Source organism: Pleurodeles waltl, chromosome 6 (genome assembly GCF_031143425.1).
Source record: "Pleurodeles waltl isolate 20211129_DDA chromosome 6, aPleWal1.hap1.20221129, whole genome shotgun sequence".
NCBI lineage: Eukaryota > Metazoa > Chordata > Amphibia > Caudata > Salamandridae > Pleurodeles > Pleurodeles waltl.
In genome coordinates this window covers 91440986-91460604 of record NC_090445.1, presented here as the reverse complement: position 1 = coordinate 91460604, position 19619 = coordinate 91440986, and the positions used below count along the sequence as shown (strand labels likewise).

General features: G+C 47.0%; 1 protein-coding gene across 1 annotated transcript in view; it reads left to right on the top strand.

Annotated features, from left to right (window-relative positions):
• The window catches only part of THRA (thyroid hormone receptor alpha), a 678981-nt gene that overhangs the window by 468359 nt on the left and 191003 nt on the right, over nt 1-19619 (top strand). The window contains exon 4 of the mRNA XM_069237417.1: nt 16803-17051. Within this exon, the coding sequence (XP_069093518.1) occupies nt 16999-17051 (53 nt within the window). The 5' untranslated portion in view covers nt 16803-16998. The remainder of the gene's footprint in view (nt 1-16802; nt 17052-19619) is intronic.

Sequence of the window (19619 nt, the reverse complement as noted above, 5' to 3'; positions counted from 1 at the left end):
AAAGTATATCTCCAGGCCAAATTAGTGCTTCAACGAAATGTACGCACAAACTGAAGATTTAAGAAGCTTAGAAGCCTGTGGTGAGCTGATACAATTCTTAAGAGTTGCTTAACCCTGTTTTTATCTAACTTAACAATATTGTCAGAGTTGGGAAACAGAGACAATCTGCTGAGATTGCTAAAAGAAGATTTAATACATTTCAGCCAAGGAATTCTGAGTGCATCAGGGGAGATAAACCAATCAATAATAATTATCCTGTTGAGAGAAGCCTTAGTGTTAGACCAAATTGATAGCTACAATAATAAGGAAGCCAGCAAAATAAGATCCTGAACATATAGCAGACCAAACTCCTCATGGCAAAAACTGAGAAGTGCTAGGAGGCAGACCCAATGACCTGCAGCAGAAATAATTCAATTATCCTTGTAACTTGGCACTGGAAGAGTAACCCCAGATACCACAGCACAAAAAGGGGAAACACTATATTTTGTAAATCACTAACGTCTGATCAAGAGGTTTGCGGCCCAGTTGAGAGGTGAAATTAAAAACCGCTCCTGCAGATTGGGGAGGTTTCATGCACCTGAGGTTACTGCAAGGAGAACAGATACTAGCGATATCAGACGTAACCCCCAGAAGAGAAGTGATATACTCTGTCAGTGATTTAGTTTTTAATACCAGTGGCGGCTGGTAATTTTGGGAGAGGGGTGGACAGACCACACATGCACACATACACACTCATACGCATTCATTCACGCACGCACATGTGCACTCACACAACCATACACAGCACTCAAATCCAAATATTCAAACATACACGCATGCACTAACCATGAATTTTAAAAGAAAACTCTTACCTAGAGCTCTGCCTCAGAGGTCCCAGGAGGGGTTGGGACTGCTGCCTTCTCTCATTGGTTGATCTTAGGTCAGCCAACAAGGGATGGCAGTAGTTCCAAGCTTCGGAAGTCCCAGGAGGGTTGGGACTGTTGCCTTCTCTCTTTGGTTGACCATAGGTCAGCCAACAAGGGATGGCAGTAGTTCCAAGCCTTGGAGGTCCCAGGAGGGTTGGGACTGCTGTCTTCCCTAAGGTCAGCCAATGAGGGAAGGCTGCAGCCCCAACCCCATCACGGAGTTGGATGGGGTCAGTGAGACTGCTGACCCCACCCCACTCTGTGACGATGTTTCACTGATTGATGCATGGCCCTGGGCGTTTCAGGGCTCAAAGCTGAATCACCCAGGTCTGAGGCACTGAGTGACACTGCCCTCATCACAGAGGGGGAGGGTCTTGAGTACTTTGCTGAGCTGAGGTGGTCACACCCACAGGAGCTATGACATCCTCTGCCCAGCAAAGTTCAGCTCAGGCATCCAGGAGCTTGTGCGCATGTCCATCTCCTGGCCACCTGACCTGACCCAGAAGAGTGTCTGTCAGGCTGAGATTCGATCAGCCTTAAAGACACTGTTCTTGAGGAGCAAAAGATGAAGGGGCGTGACTCCTCAACCCTATGGACTGGCTGCGGACGTTAAATGCACAGTGTCCTGGTTTTAGTTGCTTTAGGCCCACAAGTCAATATATGAAGCTTAAAAAAACTATCAAAATCTGTGTTATCTATAAAGGTGAGAAAAGTGTCTACATGTTTTTTCAGACTGCCACAGTATGTGAAAGTAAAATGGCGTCCTCTTCATACAGAAGCCTTGAGATAGCCTTATCACCAGTGGGAGGCCCCTTGGAGATCAAATAAGTATTGATACTATTGATGTATAAAATGAATAATATTGGGGGCAAAGCACAACACTCACAAGCTGGTGCACGCCACTCCCCACCCCCCCTGCAAAGATTTGTGGAATTCACAGAAACCTCCAGATCTAACAGTAACCGATAAACTGGTGTGCAAACTGAAGAAAAAGTTCATACGTGATGCATCGAGACCCACAGAGAATAAAACCTGCCATATGGTAGATTTACTAACACAATCAAAAGCACTACTCGGCTCCATAAAAGCCAAATGGATAGAAGCCCGTTTTAAGACGGTGTAACTTGCTGGTGATTAAAATGCAGATGGGGCTCTGCTGCATGGTCCCCAGGCCCTCCCTAAAGCCATATTCGACGTCAGCAGAATGCTGTGATCAGAAGACCAAGCTGAAATTGATCATTACCACAGGCACGGGAGTCCTTCCCTAATCATTAGTAGTATACACAGAAAAGCGATTCCCGATCACTCTAGTGCACAGTAGGATAGAAATGTCATGTTCACTTCTAAATACACATGAGAAAATTCGCTCATCATTATTGTAATGTATGAAGGAGTACAGGGGCGCCTTGAACCCTGTCTTGAGCAGCTGCAGTGGGGATGGGTTCTTAATGGGCCTCCTCTGACAAAAGCTCACAGTTCCCACAGCACCAGAAGAAGAGCAGGCAGAAGCAAGGAAGAACGAGAGAGAGAGAAAGAGAGAAGCAAAAGAAGGAAGGAATGTTGAATGGAAAGAAGGCTCTAGGAGTGGGTGGATGATCGAGTGGGTGAATAAATGAGTGGGTGGAAAGATGAGTATGGACAGGTGGATTGACAGGTGAAAGGATGGCAGAATAAAGTGATGGCTGGACAGGGGAAGGAATGGTGAGTAAAGGGATGGATAGATGAATGAGTGAGTGAAAAGATGAGTGAATGGATGGCAGAGTATAGGGATGGATAAAGGATGGGGGGCAGGGTGGATGGCAGTGTGGCTGGATGGATGAGTGGGTGAATGAATGACAGGGTGGATTGATGGCAGAGTGAGTGGATGATGGATGAATGGTAGGGTGGATGAGGGGCAGAGTGGGTAGGTGGATGGGTGGCAGAGTGAAGGATGGATGACTATGGATGGATGATGGGTAGTTGAATGACTGCGAAAGAATATTGAATAATGAAAGAATGAATAGATGGCAGAATGCAAAGATGAAATGGTAAATATCAACAGCTGAATGGAAGGGTGAAAGGATGAATGAATAGATGCTTGGATGGAAGAAATGAGGGAGTTCGTCTAGAAAGGCTTGGGCTCACTTGCCTCGCTTATTTGATGGCCTCAGAGCTTTAGTTCAAGGTGGGACGTGTTTAGACGTTCTGCTACTCCCTCGGGGGAGTAATTCCCTGATCATACCTGTACTCACAAAGGCGATTCGATGTTCACTACTATACCCCGGAGATATTCACTCATCGCAGCTACACCCACAGAAGCGATTCTTGATCACTCCAGTAAATACAGGAGAGATTCCCAAATCCCCCCAGTACACACTAGGAAGTTTAGGATCTTCTTTGGGGTGTGTGTCTGCAGCCATCTTTTTGGGTTATGAAAACAAAATAATAAGTCTTCGGGCTAGAGGAACATAACCTCAAACCTGTGAAGATGAATATGTGTCTATTTTCCTCTTAGATTCTGTGTTTGAAGCACATTTATCATACCAAGACATCCACATATCTTCTTTCTGCTGATCACTTTTCATTTTGGAAAATCAGATCGGAAGAATGAAAAGCTATTTTTTTGTTTGTTTTAACTACCCTGTAATAATGATCTGTGACTTGCCTTTAACACTGTCTGATGGCTCTGGCAGCAGTCATGTGTCATCACAACTTAACTGTAATAACCTATTACAGTGGAGTAGCTACATCATATGATTATTATAGGTTACCAGAGTCGAATAGAGATTGGTTTTATACAGAGATTGCAGGCTACCGTGTATTTCAGTGACTCTTCCATACAAATATCTCATGTTCGGCATCCGTGCAGAAAAGGTGATGTACAGGCTAATGACATTACAGGAAAGGGATGGGGCGGGAGTATTGAGGACGTGCCCTTGGAGCGCACAGAGTTTGGTTGTCAGTGCAGTGAAACGCAACCAGAAACGTGTACAAAAAACACAACGTCAGAATTTCAGCGTGTGGTGGTATTTTGTTTGTTTTGGTGATTGTTGTGCACTTAAAGGGTCTTGGGATGGATGTCAAGGCGCTTTGCACATAGCCACTCCCCATATCATCAGCAGCGAGGGGTCCCTCAACTCTGGTCTGTGCACATCTATGGCGAGTGCCTTGTGATCAGCTCAGACACTGACCCTTGTTTAGGTGGCGCTGGAAAGCGGATGTTGTCCTATGATAGAGTGTGCTATCACTATGCAATGGTATGGGGCCATCACTGTATTACTGAATTACTACACAAAACACTGTCACTGGTCGACAGAGATCACTGTCGCTACATGACAGAATGCATTATCACAATACAACAAAATATGGTTATTACTGTGTGACTGAATGTGACCATCACTGAATATAACAGAATGACCATCTCTGTCCTAATGAATATGGCCATGACTATCACTGTAGGCATTCCACGTCCTGGGGCTCAGGCCTGCCATAGAATTCAGACTGTGGTATTCAGTGTCGTGGGGCTCAGGCCTGCCCCAGGGTTCGCAGCATTGTTCGTATACATGGTACCTTGGTGGCATTTGGCGCTCTGGGTCTTAGGCCTGCTACAGAGTTTGCAACCTCAGTGGTATTCCGCGTCCTGGGGCTCAGGCCTGCCATAGAATTCAGACTGTGGTATTCAGTGTCGTGGGGCTCAGGCCTGCTCCAGGGTTCGCAGCATTGTTCGTATACATGGTACCTTGGTGGCATTCGGCGCTCTGGGTCTTAGGCCTGCTACAGAGTTAGCGACCTCGGTGGTATTCCGCGTCCTGGGGCTCAGGCCTGCCATAGAATTCAGACTGTGGTATTCAGTGTCGTGGGGCTCAGGCCTGCTCCAGGGTTCGCAGCATTGTTCGTATACATGGTACCTTGGTGGCATTCGGCGCTCTGGGTCTTAGGCCTGCTACAGAGTTTGCGACCTCGGTGGTATTCCGCGTCCTGGGGCTCAGGCCTGCCATAGAATTCAGACTGTGGTATTCAGTGTCGTGGGGCTCAGGCCTGCCCCAGGGTTCGCAGCATTGTTCGTATACATGGTACCTTGGTGGCATTTGGCGCTCTGGGTCTTAGGCCTGCTACAGAGTTTGCGACCTCGGTGGTATTCAGGGTCCTGGGGGTCAGGCCTGCTCCAGAGTTTGCTGCAATATTTGTTTACATGGGGCCGTAGTGGTATTCGGGTCAAGGGAGCTCAGCGCGCTCCAGAGTTCACGGCATTGTTTGTATACATGGGGTCGTGGTGGTATTCAGGGTCCTGGGGCTCAGGCCTCTTTTATCGCTCACCGCATTGTTTGCATACATTGACTCCGCGGTATTCAGGGTGCAGGGACTCTGGCCTCCTCCAGAGTTTATGGACTCGGTGGTATTCAGGGTCCTGGGACTCAGGCCAGCTCCAGAGTTCATGTACTCAGTGATATTCAGGGTGTGGGGGCTCAGGCCTGCTGCAGAGTTCCCTGCATGGTTTGTATACATGGACTCTGTGGTATTCAGAGTGCTAGGGCCCAGGCCTTTTTCAAAGTTCATGGAATCTGTGGTATTCAGGGTCCTTGGTCTCAGGCTTCCTCTAGAGTTCATGGACTCTGTGGTATTCAGGGTTCTGGGGCTCAGGCCTCCTCTAGAGTTCATGGACTCTGTGGTATTCAGGGTTCTGGGGCTCAGGCCTTCTCCAAAGTTCATGGACTCAGTGGTATTCACGGTCCTTGGGCTCAGGCCTCCTCTAGAGTTCATGGACTCTGTGGTATTCAGGGTCCTTGGGCTCAGGCCTGCTCCAAAGTTCATGGACTCTGTGGTATTCAGGGTCCTGGGGCTCAGGCCTCCTCTAGAGTCCATGGACACCGTGGTATTCAGGGTGCTGGGGCTCAGGCCTCCTCTAGAGTTCATGGACTCTGTGGTATTCAGGGTTCTGGGGCTCAGGCCTTCTCCAAAGTTCATGGACTCAGTGGTATTCACGGTCCTTGGGCTCAGGCCTCCTCTAGAGTTCATAGACTCTGTGGTATTCAGGGTCCTTGGGCTCAGGCCTGCTCCAAAGTTCATGGACTCTGTGGTATTCAGGGTCCTTGGGCTCAGGCCTCCTCTAGAGTCCATGGACACCGTGGTATTCAGGGTGCTGGGGCTCAGGCCTCCTCTAGAGTTCATGGACACCGTGGTATTCAGGGTCCTGGGGCTCAGGCCTCCTCTAGAGTCCATGGACTCTGTGGTATTCAGGGTGCTGGGGCTCAGGCCTCCTCTAGAGTTCATGGACTCTGTGGTATTCACGGTCCTGGAGTTCTGGCCTTCTCTAGAGTTCATGGACTCTGTGGTATTCAGGGTGCTGGGGCTCAGGCCTGCTCCAGTTTATGGACTCGGTGGTAATCAGGGTCCTGGGACTCAGGCCTCCTCCATACCTCCCGGCATTGTTTGTATACACGGGGCAGCGGTGGCATTCGGCCTCCAGGGGCTCAGCTGCGCCCCAGGTCGTTGGCTTGGTTTTCTTAGCACATTACTGTAGTTTTCAGGCCTTGCCAGGTTTTCTGCATCTGCTAAACATTGGGCTGCGCCCGGTGGCATCTCTGCCTCGACCACGAGGAATCGGTTGGCACAGCAGCCGGCACAGAACACCCTGTGCTCGGGGGTGATGGGTGATTGAAGGGTCTCGGTGCTGGGCCTTTTGTAATGGGGTGCGCTGCTGTGCTGCGGTGTTTGAGGTGGTGTTGGGCCGGTTAGGGTTATGGGGTTGCTCGGCTGCTTGATAGTGTGGCAGCACCAGTGGTTATAGGTGTTGGCATACGAGAGGTGGTAGGTAGTCTTATTGTGGTCAGTTTGGGTTGTATTTGACCCATTACAGCTAGTAGGTGTTAGGGTGGGTAGATACAAGAGCGCTGGTGTAGTTGAAGGTGTTGAGGTAATGTTGGGGCAATGGCTGTATGGTTCGTTATTACGCTGGGGCAATAAGGCTGGTTGGTTGGTAAAAGGTATTGAAGTGGTGCTGGGGGCGTTGGCAGTACCAGAGTAGTTGGGGACCAATGCCTGGATGAGGGTGCTAAGTTGGAGTGGAGTAGGGGCAATGGAGTATTGGGGTGCTGGTGTCAGCTTTGGAAATAGTGGTTTTGAGGTGTGTGGTTGTGGGATGTTAGTGGTGATGGGGTGGTTGAGGTTTTTGTTTCTATTGGGGTACCTTTGGGTTCAGGAGTTCAGTCCGGTACATGTACTGACCTCCAGGCGTGGTGTGGAGGGGGGCGTAGAGGGTAGGGGAGAGAAGTAGGTGTGTATAGCACACTGCTGAACACAGCTTGTGTATGTTTGGTAGCACTGCCCGCCTTTCAGTAACAGGAAGTGAGTTTACGTATGACATCATCGCGCCAAAGTAACGTCGCTCCGAGTGACCCTCCCTCATACTCTCCTGTATCAGCTTCTTATTCTTCCTAGGTTGTATCTCTAATGTACACTTGCTGTGATTGTTTGGTAACTGTACATCTGTAAAGCGCTCTGATGCCATATCTACGCTATACAAAATCACAAAAATAAATAGAACAAGCCTGCCTCGGAGGCCTGACAGGCATCTGCTGAGGATGCAGATACCCCCCCCCCCTCCCTCCCCCCCGTCCGCATCTGCTCCAGTGGTGCACTTTGCTGGACCTATTGATTGATGCCGGTGCTGTGTGCTGCTGGCTCTGTAGCAGTGCTGTGCTCTAGTGTTTGTGTAGCAGCACTGAGCGCTGTTGTTTCTGTGTCAGTGCTGTTGGTTCTATAGCAGTGCTGTGTGCTGCTGCCTCTGTGGCAGTGTTGCGTGCTGTTGGGACTGTAGCAGCGCCTCGTGCTGTTGGTTCCACAGCAGTGCTGTTGGTTCCACAGCACTGCTGTGTGCTTTTGGTTCTACAGTATAATAATAATAATGTCTTTATTTCGGCTAAAAGCCATAAAAGCAATTTGAAAAAAAATTGTAAATACATATAGTCATTAATTTAAAGAAGTTAAAACGTGGATAAAACTAGTCTAAAATGATAAACAGTTGATGAGCTGTCCAAATCCTATAAACATTTACAAGGCAATAAATACATATATTCATTGAGTCTTAAAAGAGTACAACTAGTTAGGATCAGTCTATAATGTCACACAGTTGATAACCTATCGGTCTGTGATGTCTTAATAAATCAATGGTCTAATCAGACATCTTAGCAAAGTTACAAACCAGTCAGATGTAAACTCTCTCTGGAGCATACTGCCCAGGCACATTGAAGATACCTTGTTACTACAAACACTACCTTATCACTTGTCACTTGTCAGTATACAGAGAGATTCTCTATGGTTCCTTATTCCATGGAGTCTACATAAGGGAATAATCCACTTTCTCCTGGGAATTGAGTATCTGGGACAGAAAAAGACAAAGTGGACCATGGTCTCGAGTTGCGTCGGGCAAAAATGACAGAAACCAGGAGTACAGTCAACCTTGTTCCACCCCATGGTGAAGGACTTCAATGGTAGGATCCCCAATCTAAATTTGATAAAAAGGCTTTTGATATAAGCCGGTTGTACATTGTCCATATAGGTTTCAAATTTCGGTGAGCATTTGTGATTTAGAAATTGAGTTGTCCTGGTCCCTTGTCCCTGACTAGGCCATATCTGCATCAGAACCATCTCCCAGTAACTTTGCTTTATACATGATATTACCTCCTTTGTTAAGCGATGGGGAGCACTCCACACCTCTTACATTTTAATAGCATGGCACATATCTCTGATATATTTAAACCAAGAAATTGATTCTGCGCCATCAAGGGCTATTAACTCTGTTAAAGCTATTTGGTAAGGAACCAAATGCTCAGAAGACCAAAGGCGCACCCAGTATAGGAGAGGTCTAAAGGCGATTTCTTTGTGAATCTGATTGAGCGCTTGATCGAATCTAAGAGGAGTAAGTGGGGTACTTATCGGTAAGTGCAACAAGAGACGCATGAACTTGTTTTCCACCACAGTCAATTTCTTAGAATTACAGTGGCCCCAGAGCTCAGTGCCATAAGTTGCAGCCGTCACTGCCGCAGCCTTATAAACGGTAATAGTTGGCAAGATTTGCCCTCCCATAGAGTTTTTAATTTTTCTTCTGATCACCACTGACCGTTGTTGGAGGGCGGTGACACTCTTTCCAATTTGTGCCGACCATTGGTGGTCGTCTGATAGTCTGATCCCCAGGTAATTGAATTGGATAACCTGTTCTATTGATTGGCCACCAATAGTCATTTTTTCCCTGAATGTCTTATGTGGGTTTAGAGCCATAAACTTGGTTTTATCTGTATTAATTTCAAGGCCCATCTTCTCACAAAATGTAGCAAAAGCATCTAATTCATTTTGGAGACCCAGTGGAGTCCTTGAAATCAATAGAGTGTCATCTGCAAACATAAGGATCGGAACAGGGGCTCCTGCTAACTTGGGGGTGTCATGGTTACACCGTGTCAGCTGATCTACTGCCCCATTAATGTAAAGGCTAAATAGGGTGGGGGCCAAAACACGTCCCTGTCTGACCCCTCTTGCAATGGGGATGGCAGGTGTTAAATCACCACCTTGTGTCCATCGAACCTGTGCATAAGTTCCATCATCAAGATGTTTTATCAATCTCAGCAGTTCCCTGTCGAGGTTATATGATTCCAAAACCCTCCATAGAAGGTCACGTGGAACCAAATCGAACGCAGTGTTTAGATCAATAAAGGCAACATGCAAGCGGTCCCTTTTTAACGTTAGATATTTCCAACAAAGGAGTTTAAATCTAAAGACCTGGTCTATTGTGCTAACCCCTTTCCTAAACCCGGCCTGGAGATCTGAAAGAATCAAGTGATCATTGATCCAAAAATGCAAACTACCCACGACCTGCTTGCAGAACATCTTCTGACTGACATTGATTAGACTAATTGGCCTATAGTTAGCTGGTAGCTCTCTTTCCCCCTTTTTATAAATGGGAACTATTGTTGCTCCTCGCCATGTAGGGGGAAGGTCACCTCCCCTCAAGATAGCATTACTGAGGGTATTTAAATACAGTGTCCAAGTTCCAGGTCGTGATAGACATGGATCGCCTGGAATACCATCTGGACCCGCGGCCTTCACTTTGCGCAGCGATTGGAGGGCCAAAGAGGTTTCTTTCAGGGAAAAAGGGCTCAAACCAAAACTTAACAGGCTTGCATTTTTGGAGTTAGAGGAGGTACAGGTCTCTGTAGATGTTAATAGAGATACGTTACTACTATTGCTGGGGCCTATCCTGTAGAGATTCTCAGTGTGACACCAAGCTTGCTGGCTGGATGGCTGGGGCGCTCTCATCTTTCTGGGGATCTTTCTTTTCTGCCACCATTTTCCAAAACAATTTTTTGTCGCTTTCTTGGAGAGCATTAACCAGGGAATTCCACTTGTAATTTTCCCAGTCATTTTTTGCATTTCTTTTATTTTTATATAAATTCCTCACTGCTCTTATCTCAGGGTGATTCCCTGTTTGCAATACTCTCAGCAGCTGCAGTTTGACCTGATGGCAAGCGCTAGTAAACCACCTCAATGATTTATCCGTACGTTCCCCTCTTTGTCTCGCTACCAGAAAGAGTGGCCTTAACCGATTCATCAGGCAACAGTGTAAATGGATAAAACCCACAAGTGAAAAATCAATATACTTCAGGGGGGATAGGCTCGTTTTAACTATGCCATAAATTGCGGCCTGGACCCTTGTGTCACTTGCCACCACTGCCCATCCGACATTCTTATTATCATTAGTCACCTTAACATTGCTGTTCATCACCCATTTCGACAGGTTGCTACTTGTAAGTGGGGAGGCTGTAAAGAGTGCACTGAGCGCTTGGTGATCACTGTCAGTCCTATTGATAACTACCATATCACTAAGGGATTGCAAGAGAGTGTCATCAACAAAAATGTAATCAAGGAGACTCACATAGGTTCCCTTTTTATACGTGGGCACAGCCGGAGTATCCGACATGGTGTTCCCATTTACTTGCCTTAGCCCTGCATTAATTATTAAGTTCTCTAGTAAGACCACCACACCGCCACCCCCAGTTTGCTTTGTCACTTGCTGGACTGGGCCTGATCTGTCCCAAGAGTCTGCACACTGCATTCCTGCTTGAGAAAGGTCATCCTTGACACTTAATTACATGTTGCAGTCACCTGCTACGATTAGGCTCGTTCCCCCAGGCAGCTGGTTTCAAAAAGTCCGAAAGAAGATTCAAAATGGCGGTCTGTGAGCTTCGTGTCCCAGGTCTGATGTAAATATTTACAATCACTACACGAGTATACCCCCTTGAATTTCTAACACCCAGCTCCACTCCCAGATGGAGAAGGGAGAGCAACCTTCTGGAAGGTCAGGTAACCTTGTCTGTGGGTGGCAAAGGATGCCCATGTTTCCTGTAGTAATATGACTTGGTGCTGAGCAATAAAGTTACACCATTCTGGATTGTCTATTTTGGATCTCAGACCTGCCACATTCCAAGATAGAAATTTGATAGGAAATTTGTCGTACTCTCCCAGGTCCAACCTTTAAAGCATGCCCCTGGAGGAAATAATGGTTGCTTCCCTATCCCTCCGTGCATGGTGGGCACTAAGGGTATTCCAATGCGTTATTTCCTCCGCTTCCACACTACTAGATATAGGCCTGATTAGTTCAAAGCTCTCCATATATTTGTTGGACAGAAGGCCCTTATCTCTTCCATTTGGGGGCTGGGCCTTTAGTCAATCGACGTTTGAAAGTTCATCCCTTGGGTCCAGGTCTAAACGATGTATATGTTGGGAGGATGGAGTACTTTGACTTCCCCTACAGCAACGATTTCCAATTTGAAAGGGGATTGTCCATTTAAGGCTAATTTGAGACTGGGTACAGGGTCTTGGCCTTTGTTCAAGGGATAGTAGTCCTTCTACTAGGGTCTGGTTGGTTAATGTTAGGCCTATAAAGTCCGACCCAAGGCCTTCGCCTAAATATCTCTTGGCGAAAACTATGTCTTTTCGTATGATTGATCTACATTTCTTTGTTTCCCTAATCCAGTGGATCACTTTATTTTTAAGTGAATCCCCGGATTCTTTGTGTCCATGGGTTAACTTTGGGATGTTTGTCAGATATAGATCGGGCTGGCAGGTACCATAACGAAACTGGGGAAGTTTCCGTGGGGTATCTCTGTTCCTAGGTTTCAGCCACTCTGTATTATAGGGCATGTCTTGTCTAACCCCTCCCATTGTGGTATTGCCACTTGATCTTGTGGTGGCTACATCAGGAGTTACACGTGCCTTCAGATGGGGGTTCCCACTATTGCTCAATAGCGCCTTGTTTGCTCTCTCTTCCTTACACCCTCCAGAAGAGTGGAATTCACTTAGTCAGTTTTGTGGAGCAGATCATTCAGATTCAGGCACGGGGGACCCTTTCCTTATATCCCCAAGTATAAAAGTTATACCGACCAATTTCTCATGTATCATGTTGCTCATAGTTGTCATATACTCTCTTAGGGTCACAATCCCACCCCTCAAATAATTTAACTGGGACCCAACAAGATCTTCCCCTAGATTACCTGGCTGGTTAGGTGTCTCCTCTATACACTTAGCTTTGTTGTCATTGTTACCGGTCATTAAGGACACGAGTGGTGCAAAGCGATTAGAACACTCTATAGTAGGTGCTATAGGCACTTGTAGAGTTGGTGCCCTCAATTGTAAGTGATCAATACGGGATACAGGACTCATAGGGGTAATAAGTTCTGAATGGTTCTTCCTTGGAGATTTGACCTGGGGCTCTCTGCTCGTAGAAGGAAAGAAAGACTTTGGGGGTTATTCCAACTTTGGAGGAAGTGGTAATCCGTCCCAAAAGTGACGGTAAAGTGACGGATATACCACCAGCCGTATTACGAGTCCATTATATCCTATGGAACTCGTAATACGGCTGGTGGTAAATCCGTCACATTTGGGACGGATTACCACCTCCTCCAAAATTGGAATAACCCCCTTTGTCCTTCATTGTAGCGTCTACCCCCCTCTTCCCTGTCATTTTTAACTTAGGGGCTAGTAAACTTTCCACTTCCTCGATAAGTTAGTCTATTTGGTCCATAGTGCAATTCTCAGCCGAATGCCAACGTAATTTCCTAATCCCTCCCTGCCCATTGTGGTTGCCGCTGGCTTTCCTTTTCCCCATCCTACGTACAAGAGTTAGTCGAAACTTCCAATGTCCTCTTTTAGAGACTAGGAAGAAAAACACAGGTAACTAGGATATAAATAGTAACAGTATCAGCGACTCACCACAGGGATTCCTGATGGAGGGCCAAGAGGGGGGGCCGTGCCCTACCTCTTCCTGTTGCTGACGGGCGCGGATAGGCCTGCCCCTGGACCGGGCGCGGCCCGCGGCGTGGGAAAAGCTGAAGCGCTATGTAGAGCACATCCGGTGGTGCTCCGGCGCCGCCCCCTGCGTCCTTGGGGCAGCGCGATTGCCTGGGTGGTTCTACAGTAGTGCTGTGTGCTATTGTTTCTGTGGCAGTGCTGTTGGGTCTGTAGCAGTGCTTCGTGCTGTTGGGTCTATAGCAATGCTGTGTGCTGTTGGGTCTATAACAGTGCTGTGTGTTGTTGGTTCTGTGGCAGTGCTGTGTGCAGTTGGGTCTGTGGCAGTGCTGTGTGCAGTTGGGTCTGTGGCAGTGCTGTGTTCAGTTGAGTCTGTAGCAGTGTTTCGTGCTGTTGGTTCTGTAGAAGTGCTTTGTGCGGTTGGTTCTGTGGCAGTACTGTGGGCTGTTGAGTCCAGCAGTGTTTCGTGCTGTTGGTTCTGTGGCAGTGTTTCGTGCTGTGGGGTCTGTAGCAGTGCTTCGTGCTGTTGGTTCTGTGGCAGTGCTGTTGGTTCTGTGGCAGTGCTGTGTGCTGTTGGTTCTGTGGCAGTGCTGTTGGTTCTGTGGCAGTGCTGTGTGCTGTTGGTTCTGTGGCAGTGCTTCGTGCGGTTAGTTCTATGGCAGTGCTTCGTGCGGTTAGTTCTGTGGCAGTGCTTCGTGCGGTTAGTTCTGTGGCAGTGCTGTGTGCGGTTGGTTCTGTGGCAGTGCTGTGTGCTGTTGGTTCTGTGGCAGTGCTTCGTGCGGTTGGTTCTGTGGCAGTGCTGTGTGCTGTTGGTTCTGTGGCAGTGCTTCGTGCGGTTGGTTCTGTGGCAGTGTTTCATGCTGTTGGTTCTGTGGCAGTGCTGTGTGTCGTTAGCCTCTGAACTATACTTTGTACGAGCCAGTGTTATCCTGGGCTCGATTCATAGGACCCTCAGAGCCCAATCCTCTGTTTAGAACCAGGCAGTCAGTGGAGGGACGCAGTGCATCTTGGGTATAAGATAGGTCTAGCACTGCAATCTGGGTGGCCAGTATGGACTCAAAGATCGCTTAGCGGGCTTGCCTCTACTACCGAGTCTTATGCAAAATCTCAGTCATATTTCACTAAATTGGAATTCAAGAAAGTGCCTGTCCCACCAGGGAGCTCGCTCAGTTTTCACCAGTGCCACCCAGCCCCCTTTGGCTCGTGCTTGTTGATTCTGGCTAGAGCGTAGAAAAATCTTGAAATTGACCTCCAAGTTTGGTGTCTGCCGCGGGGTCCTAGACCTTGCGGTTAAGGTTCGGGGTACCGGCCCAGCTCTTGAGTCCCATCTCAGCACAGTCTGGCCGTGGCTACCTCTTTTCGATGCCTCGAGAGCCCTGGAGTCTGGGACCCTCATAGTAAAGGCCTGGTCCACCGCCAGGATTTCTTGGAACGTGTTTGTGCCAAGGCGTCCTGCTGGCTCACAAACCGCGAGCCCAAAGGCCGAGTGGCTTTGGAAATGACCCAGAACCCCAAAATAACATGAAAGAGCCGCAGTTCACAAGAGCTAAGCATTTATGCCATGGAGTGTGGTTTAGGTCAGTTCGATGTGGCATAAAAATATATAGTTGTTCCAGATAGTAAAAGTCTAAATGAAGCGATATATGATGTTTTGGCCTTCATTGGATGGAATATAAAATATACTTGCTGCAGCTTCAAGTTAGTGTCGAGGGCCTGTGATCGAAGATTTTCTTGATTTTATTTTGTGAAAAATATTTTGCTCATAGCAGAGGCAGTTGTGCCTCCTGGATCTAGAAATGTTTTATTTTCTGTTTTGTTTACATATCTGAGGAATATATTTCTGAGTTAACAAAGGGGATTAATAATATTCTGAGGAACAATATGTTGAGGTAATTTAATTCAACACAGACAAAACAGAAGTGCTGATCTTCGGGAACAACACCATCCTTCTGAACGATTCCTGGTGGCCCTCGGAACTATCACCTGAACCCACCGTCCACACCAGAAACCTCAGCATAATCCTGGACAGCAAACTGATGATGAGGTCACCTCGGCCTGCTTTCGCACAGTTTGCATGTTACAAAAAGTCTTCCAAGGGCTCCCTCTGAACAACAGATCCTAATCTCCAACCTATTAGACCAGGGGTCTTCAAACTGGGGGGTGGGTCCCCCAGGGGGGCCTCAAGTGATCCCAGGGTGGGGGCAGGCTCTGGCCAAAAGAAGCAAAATACAGATAACAGTCTTTTGTTTTAAGCAGAAACCTGTTATTGCATTTTTTTAAAAGGTAACAGTATTTAACTACAATTGTTACATACATGTAGAGATATTTAAACATTGCCATCTTTATAAAATATTTGTGAAAAATTCTGGGGAGGGGAGCAGTAATTTTTATTTTTCAACTGGGGGGCGCAGTGGGAGACCACTGTATCAGACTCCGGCAACTTACTCTATGCTGGGATCACCACACACCTTTTAATGAGACTCCAGACCATACAGAACTCCGCTGCCAGGCTCAGCCTCGACCTCCCCAGACAGATCCACATTACCCCCTGTTCAGAAAACTCCACCGGCTCCCCACACAGAAGAGAAGCCAATTCAAGCCTATCATCCATGCCCACAAAGCACTGCAAAACCAAGGACCAGCCTACATCAACCATTGCCTGAACTTCCAGCACCCTACCAGTCAACTACACTCCACCCACCTCTCACTTGCTTGCCCCCACACATCCACCGAAGCAACACCAGAGGTCGCTCCTTCTCCTTTCTCACGGCAAAATCGTGGAACAACCTCCCTCTACAGCTGCGGACCTCCACCTCTCTACTTAAATTCCGGAGAGTACTCAGGACCCATCTTTTTGACCGATTCACCTCAACCATCATGACCCACAAGCATCTGGATGCCCTCTCGGGTGATTAGTCCTGCCATGTAAATCCACTCGATTGATTGATTGACCATTGGAACCATGAAAAAGGATGACGATCTGGGAACGACAAACTATTTATGGACAAACATTTTAACAATCCACTGTTGCCTACAAGGCTGGCTCTGCTGACATTAGGGTAGTGCATTATGGACAGAGCCATTGAAATTATGTGGTTCTGCATCAGCTTTATTCTCTGCATGACTATGGATTTGTTGCATTTGCCACATAAGCCATCATCTGTTGTTTCTAGCTCAAGTAGATTAAAAGTTACTAAAATCGCAGCGACCCACGTTGCTGTGCTTCGGAAGGCTCTGTGCAAAGTATGACTTAACATCTTTCAGTAGTTTTTACTGTATTTGGATATAAAACTGGTACTAATGAGGTGAAACTTTGCCCAGACTGTGCTAGTATGTGACAAAGTGTCAAATATATGAAGTAAATGTGCCATATTAAGTTGCATAATTTGTGTTTTCATGCTCCATAATTTAGGCAACCCTGTTGCATAATGTGTACCTTCTCTGTGACATAATTCCTGTGGCCCTGATTGTGGGAAATAGACTGCTGCATATTGAGATATAAAACATCAAACCATGTAATAATGCAGAATTCCATATAACGTACGTGCATAAGACTAATAAAGTAATACTTTTATAATAATACATAAAATAAGGACTGATGACTGTTTCTTCTCTTTGCAGGGGCCCCCACTCTGGCTCTGGTGCTGCCCTCTGTTTCCTAGAAGATGCACGTGGCGGCAGCTGGCGGACGCTGAGGCGCCCGCCATGCAGGGCGCCCTGTGATGATTCGCCCTGCTCGCGGCGCATGCTGAGCACGCAGCTGGGGGCGGAGCCCGCCTTGGTCTCTTCTGATTGGTTCTGGATGGAATTACGTTGAATGGACCAGAACCTCAGCGATCTGGACTGCTTGTCAGATCCAGATGAAAAAAGGTAAGTGACACATTCCTACCCCCTGATTCCCCTAAATGTGCCCTGCCCCCTACTGGTGTGCTTCAGTTAAAATGTTGCACACCCTGAACATTTTCTACCTTCTGCTGGAGTGTAAGGAAGCACCAGAGATCTCCATGACATCTTCGTCCTCAAATACACTCATTGCAATAAAAGCAAATGACGCCCTTCTGAATCAATTTCATGACATTAATACAAAATTAATACAAAAATGAATTTACAAACCAGTATGTGCCCAAGGCCAGCTAGCCCTGGAATAAAAACATAAAAGCCATGTTAATTACAACGGCCTTGGGCCTCATATATTCTCAGCCTCGGGGTTTATAGTAATCAATAGTTTCTGGGTTATATCCAAAAATGTAACTAGAGGAGCAGACATTCTGGGGTGTTCCCCACAAGATCCAACCTCACCGCTTCAGTACGAGGGTGTCGTACTAGCGAGATTTTAGACAAAACCAGTATTTTCTAACAGCCATTAATTCTGGGGAGATGCAAACTTAAAGCCTGAACCATCACCCAAGCCTGACCTTATAGCCCATGATCTGCATCTATCATGAGCATAGCTTACAACGTGCTCGTGTCAGGGTTACAATTCATGGCCTACACATGAAGGATCCAGGGCATGGGCTGCATATGCCAAGGGTCTGTGTACAGTTCATTATCTATGTATAATATGAGTACGGCTCAGAGCCTAGATCTATCATGGGTACAGTTCATTGCCTACATATAAAATTGATACAGGTCATGTCCTGCATGTGTTAGGATAAGGCTCACAGCCTGCAAATCAGTGATGCGACGCATGACCTGTAAACTTCTGGGGTCCCGCTTATGGTTGCACATGCTGTCTGCTGGATACAGCTCATGATCTTTACATATCATGAGTACCAGCACCTGGCCTACATATGTTAGAGATACAGCTCGCAGCCTACATGTTAAGGGTACGATGCATGCCCTACATATGTGTGGGACCCAGTCATGGTCTGCACATGCCATGGATACAGGTACAGTTCCTTACCTGCACATATAAGGCAGCTCACGGCTTACGCATATCATGGGTACAGCTCATGGTATATGCAAGTCAAGGATACAGCTAGCATTTAAAGTCCAAGAATACAGCTCTTTGTTTACACATATCATGGGTACAGCTCATGGTGTATGCATATCAGGGATATAGCTCACATTTAAACTCCAGAAATATAGCTCATGGCTTACACGTCATGGGTACAGCTCATGGTATGTGCATGTCAGGGATACAGCTCGCATTTAAACTCCAGGAATACAGCTCATGGTTTACGCATATAATGGGTACAGGCCATGGTCTATGCGTGTCAGGGATGAAGCTCACATTTAAACTCCAGAAATACAGCTCATAGTTTACGCATATCATGGGTACAGGTCATGTTTTATGCATGTCAGGGTACAGTTCACATTTAAACACCAAATATACAGCTCATAGTCAGGGAACGCATTGCAGGCATATCACAGAACGGATAGATAGATCACAAACTTTGCTCATGACCAGCACGTGACTCCGATGTAGATCATGCCTTAAGTATGTCTGCACACCAAGGATAAGGCCCATGGTCCTTACTTTTCATGCATACAGCTCTTAGCCTGCATACGCCAGGGATGCAGCTCACAGGCGCATCATACAACAGACCAGTGTGACAGGCTCTAAATGTCAGTGATGCAGCTGATGGCGTGTACATCTCAGGCATGCAGGAACATGGTCTTTCACATACCTCATTGATTTTAAGATTTCTTGTCACACCATGCAGCTGTTCTCCTTCATCCTTCCTCGTCAGATTGAAAGAGTACCCCTAAAAGACTCAAACTGACATGTCTGAAAATCCCATGCACTCTTAAACCACCGAAAAGGTGTCACCGATGCACCATGCCGAATTATTTAATGAGTTGATATGAAGATAAAGTTTCAGGCAAAATAAACACCTAAATATAGAGAACTTAAGTTCAAAAGTATGAAACTAAGAAGGAAAGATAAGTGGTAAATTGAATGTATTCCAAAACGTTTGCTGTATGGGAAGTAGAGAAGGTGCATTACCTACAGTGAACGTGGTGCCCGTGTACGCTGTGTGCACCTACCTGTCCCCTCTGATGCCCTCCTATGCCACTGTTTCTCTGCTGTGTTCACCTCCTGGTTTCCCAACTTCTGCTGAGTTATTGCCTCCCCCTTTGTGTACACCATGTGTCCCCTGCGAGTAGCTCGGGAGCTACTGATGTCAATCGGTCGACTTGGAGATTGCGACTTGTCACCCCTGAGAGTATTCAGGTGCTGGCAGGGTCCAGAGTCTCAGTGCCAGAGCCAGGTTGTCAGCGTCCTACTGAGCTCCAGTAGCGTTGGGAGGTTCTGAGGTGCTGCGGAAGGCGTTCCAGGCTATAGCTGCAAGGTAGAAGAAGCAGCAACTTCCTGCGAGCCCGGAGCATCACTTAGAGAGTTTATGCACATAAAAGAAGGCAGCACTCCTCATCTCGAAACCCTTCGAGAGTCAGCCAGCCAGAGCTCTAGAAGGGCCCCGTGCTAAGACATAA